Source organism: Chaetura pelagica, unplaced genomic scaffold (genome assembly GCF_000747805.2).
Source record: "Chaetura pelagica isolate M959 unplaced genomic scaffold, ChaPel_1.0 scaffold405, whole genome shotgun sequence".
NCBI classification, from domain to species: Eukaryota; Metazoa; Chordata; class Aves; order Apodiformes; family Apodidae; genus Chaetura; species Chaetura pelagica.
Genome location: NW_009953489.1, coordinates 6,030,444 through 6,039,307, shown reverse-complemented (window position 1 = coordinate 6,039,307; position 8,864 = coordinate 6,030,444). Strand labels below are relative to the sequence as shown.

The window sequence follows — 8,864 nt, the reverse complement described above, 5'->3', positions numbered from 1 at the left end:
ACGTCACCCCCCAGCCCAGCCCGGGGACAAGGAGGGGTGGCAAGGCCAGGAGGGTGGACTTGGGGGTCCCAACTCATGAGATCAGGCCGCAGCGCTGCCTCAAGCAGGGGCAAAACCCTCCCTGCTCCTGGCACCTCTGAGCTGCAGGGTGGCAGCAGCTCCTGCCCCCCGGGGAAGGGGCCTGTGGGGTCAGGACAGCTCTTACCTCCAACTCCCAGGGGCTGCAGTTGACCTCGCTGACACTTGCAGGAGTAAAAGGGGTGATCTGGAACGAAAAATCTCTTCTTCCTCTCCCATCACAGCACAGACCAGCTCCTGGCACCACCGAGCCAAACTGGATTTCAACCGCTGACCTGTAAGGTGAGATGCTGCATCCCCTGCTCCATCCCCGGGCTGTTCAACACCACCCAGGGCCACCCAAACTGCCAGAGCTGCTGTAGAAAAGGTTTTGTGTCTAATAGGACGCTTGCCAGCAAAGTCAAGCCACGAATACTATATATTTCTTTATTTGTAAAGGTGTTTGAAGTCCTTGAATTTACCCTTTGGCCACCTTAAATCTAGTTTCTAATCCCCAGCGCACTTAATCAAGTCCACTGTGGTTTGAATTACAAGATGTCTGGGGGGGGGATTTATAGCTTGTATTGCTGATTATACCTTGACTTTATTATACTGCAAATATCTAACTTGGTGGTCACGGCTGAGATTTACAGTCCTCAGGTAGGTGCTTAGGATAACTTTTAGCAACTCCAGATGTAATTGAAGGTGACTTATGGGGCTGCTGCCACAAGATAAACATGTAATCTGTGAAACATTAAGGCAGGGAAAGAAGAGGCAGAATAGGTGAAAAGGGTGAGCCTTAAAAAAATAATATAATTGGTCTGGCTGAGCCATCCATGCCCCAAAAGGGTTTTTGGGTTTGTGGGTCTCCAGAAAATAGAAGGATTTAGATATTTGTTCTTCCTGCTCTCAGCTGAAGGTTTTTAGAGTTTGAAACAGCCCTGGGGATGGGTAAAGGATGATCAATAGAAAGGGGGGTACTCACAGAGCTGACACCTGCCCCCATGTTCTTGGGGAAAGTTTGTGCCTCTGGCTCTTCTGGACCTGACCAGTGGTTTCTCCTTGTCCTGGAGGAGCAGCGAGTCCCGCGCGGGCACGTGCCCCTCAGCCAGCATGACGAGTGAAGTGGTGGAGAACGAGTTTGAGTTCTACTCCAAGGCTGAGAAGTACTGGAAGGACGTGCCTGCCACGGTGGATGGCATGTTGGGGGGCTATGGGCACATCTCCAGCATCGACATCAACAGCTCCAGGAAGTTCCTGCAGAGGTTTCTGCGGGTAGGTGGCCAAGTCTGTCCTGATCCCAAAGCCTTGTCCTTCCAACTTGGAGCTGGGATCTTCCCTCTGAGTTGCTCCATGGGATCTTCTGTTGTGGGTGTGCCCCATACCCAGCCCCATCCTGTAGGGTTGCCCCCATTTCTCCTCTGTGAGTACCTCATATTGGGATTTAACCCTTTGTGGTTGTTGTTCTAGGAGGGTCCCAACCGGACGGGGACAACCTGTGCTCTGGACTGTGGAGCAGGGATCGGCCGGATCACCAAGCGGCTGCTGCTGCCTCTCTTCAAGACTGTGGACATGGTGGATGTGACAGAGGACTTCCTCACCAAGGCCAGGAGCTACCTGGGAGAGGAGGGCAGGAGGGTGCGCAACTACTTCTGCTGTGGCCTCCAGGACTTCAGCCCCGAGCCCAACTCCTACGATGTCATCTGGATCCAGTGGGTCATTGGTGAGGATTGCTCAGCTCATGGGGGTCTCACCAGCCTGTTCTCTGTGCTCCCCACCTGAGGAGAAGGATGTCCCACACACTGGGGAGGATCTTTGGGCAGGAAAGCACGAGGCCTGTGTTGATGAGCATCACAGCAGGGGTGGGAGGCTGGCTTAGGGACCTGCCCTCCATGGGGTCTGTTCCTAAAAACCCTCAGAGGTCAGGGCAGATGCGTGGGGTGGGTGGAGTGGGATAGAGCCCAGGGGACACATGTTGGACACCCTAAGCTAAAGCTGTCACCTGCAAACAGCTCAAATACTGAGCTACCTGAATCAGGAAGGATCCTAACCTCAGCCTCTTGGTTTCCCTCTCTGCTGGTCATGCCTTCTCACTCCTGCTCTTCTCCTCCAGGACATCTCACTGACAACCACCTCTCCGACTTCCTGAAGCGGTGCCGCGCCGGCCTGCGGCCCAACGGCATCGTGGTCATCAAGGACAACATGGCCCAGGAGGGGGTGATCATGGACGATGTGGACAGCAGCGTCTGCCGGGACCTGGACGTGGTCCGTAAGATCATCCGCCGGGCGGGGCTGCACCTCCTGGCCGAGGAGCGCCAGGAGAACTTCCCTGACGAGATCTACCACGTCTACACCTTCGCCATGAGATGAGGGTGGTGGGAGAAGGTCTCTGCGGAGCCAGCTCGGAGCATGGGCCAGCAGGGTGGGTCCTGCTGGGGCCCTTCACCACGGGGTGGCAGGTGGCAGCCAGGGTGGTGAGACTCCCTCTCTCCAGGGCTGGTGGCAAGGATGGGGCTTTGTCTTCCAAGTTGCTGCTGTTTGTGAAAAAGAGGTGTTTGCCAAATACATTTTCCTGCTGTTGCACTTCTGCACCTGGGCTTTGTCAGACACAGTGATGGCTTGATGCCACCTTAAGGGGCTCTGGCCAGGAGGAAGAGGGTCTCTCCTGCAAGAGACATGTTCTGTGGGCACAGAACCATAGTCATACAGGGCTGCTGTTAGTGACCAGGAGCTTGGAGCACCTCTGTGAGGGTCTGGGCTCCCTCCCCTCCTTGGGTGTTTGTCCCTTTCCTGCTCTTGAACTTGCTGCTCACAGCAACAAGCTGGCCAATGCACACAGGAGAAACCTGGCATTTCCCTGTGGTGGGTTGGGGAGGCCAATGCTAGGGTCTGGGGCTTTGTGGGGGCCTCTTCTTTAAACCCACAAGCAGTTCTCCCACACATACACAGCAAAAGAGAAGGTAGATGTAACTGAGGGTCCCCCACATCCTCCCACACCAAGCTGCCCCCAGCCCATCACCATAGGCTCATGGTGGTTCCCAGCACCTCCTGAACGCTGCAACAGCACCCCAACCCCACCACTACTTTTTGAACATTCCCATCTCCTCCTTGGCTGCATCCACTTCATTTTGCCCAGGTCTGTCATCAGCTCTCCCAGCAGGCAAACAGACACCCAGTTGCAGCCCATCCCTCCAGCCAGGCTCACACATGGTCCTCCTCCTCCCACCAACCCCTGCAGAGCCCCCCCTCCTCCACCCCATCCCTCCTGCACAAGAAACAAGCCCCTTGTGACTATTACAAAAGGCCTCATTTAATTGCTTCTCATTCCAGACACCAGGGAAGTGTTTGATCACATTATTATTTTTAAACATCAATTCATCAAGACCCACAGCTCCAGCTCCACAGGGTGGGAGAAGGTACAACACAGATGCTGCCAGGAGGGCAAGGGGAGGGACACAACCCTTCTGCAGCCAAACTGCCAGAGGGATCCCAGATCCACCTGTTCCTGTTACCTGCTCAGAGTAGATTTTTCCTCTTTTCATTCTCATCTGCATCTGTCCCCCACGACAAAAAAAAAAAAAGACCCCAAACAACAAAAAAATGGGGGGGACGGAGCTCAGCTCTGCAACCAGTCTTTGGCACATCACAAGGAACAAGATGCCTACAGGTGGGGGGCAGGCAGCTGTGGCAAGGCTGGGCCACAGGACCTCCATGTGCAGTCCCAGAGTTTGGAGCTTCCAGTAGCAGCTTGGAAAGAAAACCCCAAGTTCTGCTTCAACTTCTCGTTCCTGGGAAGGAGGACCTGGAGACCATGGTGCTGGGAACAGTCAGGGAGGGAGAGCCAGGGAACAGGGAGGGAGGCATGAGGCACCCAGCTGCCTGTTCCTCAGCCTTGCACAGGGAATATGCACCACAAAAACAAGAAACATCCATTTGTCTGTTTCGGAGTTCAGCACCTCTTGAGGTGTCCTTGGTGGATGGGTCTGTGCCAGGAGGATGGGATGCTGCCCATGGGAACTCAAGAGGGTGTGGAGCAGCCAGCCATGGCTTCCAGCACCACCTCCCCTCACCCCCACCACACCCCTGGTTTCAAAAGCTTGGATGAGCAAGGAAGGCAACCACACCCACGTGGAGATGCTGGGCTTGCCTTCCATGGCTGCTCCCACCATCAGGAAACCAGGACATGAATGCCACCACTCTCCTGGCTTGGGAGCACCTTCTACCAGCACCCCAGGACACCTCACAGCTCCACCACTCACCGAAGGCACTGCTTCAACCTCCATGGGCCCAGGTGGGCTTTAACCAGAGTGGAGAGGGAGCCTGTCCCACAGGTCCTGCCCACCAGGCCTTTTCTTAAAATCCACACAAACCAGCCTTCTACCCCAGCGTCCAGCCCCAGGGCTCTCTTCACCCCCCAGGGCTCTACCCACCTCCCCACAACGTGCCCCAGAGCAACGAGGCCTCCACTGAGGCACCCAGCTGCCTGTTCCTCAGCCTTGCACAGGGAATATGCACCACAAAAACAAGAAACATCCATTTGTCTGTTTCGGAGTTCAGCACCTCTTGAGGTGTCCTTGGTGGATGGGTCTGTGCCAGGAGGATGGGATGCTGCCCATGGGAACTCAAGAGGGTGTGGAGCAGCCAGCCATGGCTTCCAGCACCACCTCCCCTCACCCCCACCACACCCCTGGTTTCAAAAGCTTGGATGAGCAAGGAAGGCAACCACACCCACGTGGAGATGCTGGGCTTGCCTTCCATGGCTGCTCCCACCATCAGGAAACCAGGACATGAATGCCACCACTCTCCTGGCTTGGGAGCACCTTCTACCAGCACCCCAGGACACCTCACAGCTCCACCACTCACCGAAGGCACTGCTTCAACCTCCATGGGCCCAGGTGGGCTTTAACCAGAGTGGAGAGGGAGCCTGTCCCACAGGTCCTGCCCACCAGGCCTTTTCTTAAAATCCACACAAACCAGCCTTCTACCCCAGCGTCCAGCCCCAGGGCTCTCTTCACCCCCCAGGGCTCTACCCACCTCCCCACAACGTGCCCCAGAGCAACGAGGCCTCCACAAACACACACAGCCCAGAGACACCATGGGCAGCAAGTCAAGGGCAGGAGCACAGCAAGCTGCTGTGGGGAAAACTGGCCCAGAGCAGAGAGATGCGGTGGCTGCAGGCACACCATGACTGTGGAGGGGGGGACACAGAGGTGTAACTCAGAGGTCATCCTGCATGGCAGCAGTGTGGTCAATGAGGAGGTACCACTTCAGCCTGTCTGGAAGAGGTAGAGCCTTGATTTTGACATCTACTGGCCACGGTTTGAGGTGCTGCCGGATAAACACCCTGCAGAGATGTTTCAGTGCCTGTGGGGAATGCTCCAGCTGCTTCAGAGAGCAGAAGAGAGTCCTGATCTTCTCCCCGTGGTACTTACAGATGCTGGTGTTGACCTCAAAGTTGCTGGGCAGCTGGATGGCTTGTGAACTGGCCATCATGAGCTCCAGCAGAGTCTGACCCTTCTGGATGAGGTCTGTAGAGAAGCTGTCATCTTCAGAGATGCTGAGATCCGAGCAGAGGCACTCAAAGACAATGTGGAAGCCCGACCAGCAGGAAGGGCCATGGAGGGAGCAGTTGTAGGCAGCACCCGACTCCAGCAAGAACCGCAGCAGCGGGAAGTGGCATTTGAAGCTTTGGAAGCAGAGGTGGGTGAGGGACTCAGGAGCTGGGCACTCACTGGGGTTGGCACCATGGGCCACCAGCAGCTGTGTGACACGAAAGCAGAAGTGACTGATAGCCTGCACCTCCTCAGTGTTGCTGCACACCATCTCTCCCAGCAGGAAGATGACATAAGTGAAGACAGTGTCACCATCTTCGGTGGTGGCTCTGACATCTGCACCTGGAGGAAGGGACAGTGAAGGTTAACTAGCACTGTAGACAGTGAGGCCAGGGCTGCACCAACTAGCACTGCTGGGCTTTGCTCTTGCTCAAGTGGAACATGAAGGAGTTGAGAGGGCAGTGCCTGGTGAAGTGGGCCCGAGGGATGGTGGATGGAGAGGGGAGAAGGTTGTGCTCACCTCCCTCCAGCAGGAGACGGATGCTCTCGGTGTTGTGGATCTGGACGCCGTCACTGCTGGCCAGGGCGTGCAACAGGGCTGTCTTACCTGCAATGGAGCCATCAGTCAGACAAACAGATAATACCCCAAAAGGCAAGAAGGAAAACAATCCACTTCACCAGCCAGAGAGCTGAACGTGGGCAGAAACAGCCCTTTCCCTAATGACAGTCCCCATCCAAACACACAGCTGTGGGGACAGGGTGACAGGCCACACATGCAAGGTGGGTAGTGTCCCCAAAAGGCACACATGCCATGGTAGTTGGTTTTGGAGTATGTGAGCACCCAGGGCTGTGAGGGCAGAGCCCTGTCCCATCTCCCACAGCCTGCAGAGCTGGTTTCAGCTCCCTCCTCCACCTGACCTAGCCAAGACACGAGGGGAAGGCACAGAGCACCAGGGAGGTTCTGCAGCCTCCACCATCTTCCAAACCAGTTTGTAACCAGAGTGCACTTGCAGCAACAGGAGGGAAGGACCTTGTCCCCGTGTCCTGCTCCAGCCCCCTGTGGGTGGATGCTGGGGACACTGAGGCTGGGGGAGCCAGAGGGGGCACACGGACCGTTCTTGTCAGCTGCATTGACATCAGCCCCCAGCTGGAGCAGCCTCTGGAGACACGGCAGGCGGTCCGGGTCGCTCGGGCTCCTCGCTGGCCAGGTCCAGGGGACTGCTCTCATGGATCTGCATGGAGCAAGAGCAGGAAAAACCACTGGTGAGTATTAAAAGACTGTTTGTGAGTCCCCCCAGGGAGTCACTGCTGGGGTTTCATCATACAAGAGTGTGTTTCATCCCATCCCCAAAAACTGAAGTGAACCTTTCCTGGTGTGTCCACAGGGAGAGGTTTGTTTGCCTCAGCCCCTTCCCACCCACCTCAGCCAAAGGCAACCTGAGCTGCCACAGTATCAGAGCACTATGGACAATGGGCACGGGATGTGACCAAGGGGAAGCAGCACACAGGGAGGGGGAAGCAGGGAGGGCTGTGCCCCCACACCCATCCTGCCCAAGGGGCCCCAGCTGAGCCCCTACTCGGTCTCTGCGGTTGATGTCAGCCCCGTGGTGCACCAGGAACTCCACCATGTCCGGCTGGTTGCGCAGCACTGCCATGTGCAAGGGGGTGTAGTAGGTGACGGGGTCTGAGGACAAAACCACAGAGTCAGACAGAGAGCCAAGGGCTTCCCCAGAGCAACCCTGACACAAGGGGGCAGCTGGGGAGGGCCCCAAGAACGCAGCGGTGCCAGCGAGAACGGGGCTGTCGCAGCACGCCCAGCTCCTGCTTTTGTAATGGCTCCACTTCTGGGAAAAGCACCCAGAGCTGCAAACTGGCCCCCCAAGTCCCTAACCATCCCCCAAGACCATCCCTATGGCTAGATCTGGACAAGCCCTGCCACCAGGCTGCCAGGACCCCCCCCCCTTTCTTTCCCAGCTATCACCCAGGGCAGCTTCTCAGCAGCTGGCTCCTCCTGGCCAGCCCCAGCCCCCTTCCCTCCAGCCTCACCTTCAAAGCTGAGGTCAGCTCCAAACTCCAGGAGGGTTTCTGCAGCAGGAACAAGCCCCAGCTCAGCGACCTTCAACAGGGCATAGCTCACACCTTCCTGATAGAACGGGGAGTGGGTCTCCCTCTCCAAGACTCGTCTGACAGCCAAGAGCTGGCTCCTGTCACTGCCCAGACAGGCAGGGCTTAAGACACAAAAACAACTGGTTACTCAGCTATATGGGTGTCTTGGGTGTCAAAGGTCAAAGTAGCACCAAGGAGGGGGGAGAAAAAGCCCTGGTGTCTCCTCTGGTGGGTCTCCAACCAGCTGGCTGTGGGATTATGCAGCAGCATCAGGGTCACAGCTGAACCCCAGTTCAGGTTTCAGTGCCATGGATCAGGCAGAAAGGGCTGCTCCTGGGGAGTCTGTGTTTGCTCTGTTCCCAAAGAACAGCAGCAAGAGGAGGGTCCACAGGATGAGCTCCTCACCAGGGCCAGGATTTGTTCCCAGCCACTGCAGTGCCCACCCTCAGCCACAGCCCTGAGCTCTAGAATCACCCCCTAACATACCAGATGGGTAGTTTATCCCCAGAGCTCTGGCCATAGCCCCTTCTCCTCACCTCCCACAGGTGCTCTGCTGCTCCACACCTGCTGTCACCAGCAGCCCCAGGATCTCATCCACCAGGGGTTGATATTCAAAGATGATCCTGCGGAAGCCGTGCAGGAAAGGCATCATGCTCAGCTCGGACACACTGCCCAGGGCTGCCCAGCGTGGCACTGGGGCCTTCCCCCATGCAGGACTCCTGGTGCTGCCTGGCTTTCCAAAGGACTTCTCCCTCCTTTTAAAACAAACAAGCCTTTCTAGCAATGTTGCATGCAGGAAAAAAAAAACAAAATACCACCACAGCCTTTTCCTCCCTCCTTTATCAGCTTCTAAAAGGCAACAAAGACCAGCACTGGGACCTCCTCCCACACCCCACCGAGGTGTATCCAAATTATCTCCTGCCCGCAGAGCTGCAAATTGTGGGGTTATCCGGGCACAGGAGGGAAACACCCGCAGCGGGGCCCAGCCCGAGGGCAAACGCCATGGCAGAGGCGCTGCCAGAAGCCAGGACACACCGGGGGAGACCAGAGGGGAGGCAGAGGGAGCAGAAAGGGCCGCCGAGGTGCCCGTGTTTTACCGGGAGAGCAGGGCTGGGGCAGCCCCCGCAAGGCCAAGGCGGCCGTGACCGC

General features: G+C 56.8%; 2 protein-coding genes across 5 annotated transcripts; one reads left to right on the top strand and one right to left on the bottom strand.

The window, feature by feature from the left end:
* Positions 1–299: 299 nt before the first annotated feature.
* NTMT1 (N-terminal Xaa-Pro-Lys N-methyltransferase 1) lies at positions 300–2,644 on the top strand. 4 transcript variants are annotated; one of them, XM_009998900.1, is made up of 5 exons: positions 300–360; positions 1,134–1,332; positions 1,528–1,780; positions 2,171–2,448; positions 2,524–2,640. In XM_009998900.1, exons 2-4 carry the CDS (start codon positions 1,171–1,173, stop codon positions 2,425–2,427), a joined length of 672 nt encoding a protein of 223 aa, XP_009997202.1. In that variant the 5' UTR covers positions 300–360; positions 1,134–1,170; the 3' UTR covers positions 2,428–2,448; positions 2,524–2,640. The 4 variants fall into 4 exon arrangements, with proteins under 4 accessions (XP_009997202.1, XP_009997201.1, XP_009997204.1 ...); XM_009998899.1 differs by lacking the exon at positions 300–360 and adding an exon at positions 415–445 and having other exon boundaries at positions 1,137–1,332; positions 2,171–2,644; XM_009998902.1 differs by lacking the exon at positions 300–360 and having other exon boundaries at positions 1,171–1,332; positions 1,531–1,780; positions 2,171–2,635.
* A 2,630-nt stretch (positions 2,645–5,274) lies between these two features.
* On the bottom strand, positions 5,275–8,367 carry ASB6 (ankyrin repeat and SOCS box containing 6). Its single transcript, XM_009998897.1, is given in 7 exon segments — positions 5,275–5,951; positions 6,130–6,216; positions 6,723–6,795; positions 6,797–6,841; positions 7,187–7,293; positions 7,656–7,837; positions 8,252–8,367. Coding segments are annotated over 7 exon segments (1,287 nt in total).
* Positions 8,368–8,864: the final 497 nt, after the last annotated feature.

Bases quoted from the DNA above. Each gene is read 5' to 3' on its own strand.
- NTMT1 (XM_009998898.1), top strand. From the start codon at position 1,171: ATGACGAGTGAAGTGGTGGAGAACGAGTTTGAGTTCTACTCCAAGGCT. The intron at 1,345-1,527 runs GTCTGTCCTGAT...TTGTTGTTCTAG, and splicing joins TTCTGCGGGTAGGTGGCCAA to GAGGGTCCCAACCGGACGGG. The intron at 1,781-2,170 runs GTGAGGATTGCT...CTTCTCCTCCAG, and splicing joins CTGGATCCAGTGGGTCATTG to GACATCTCACTGACAACCAC.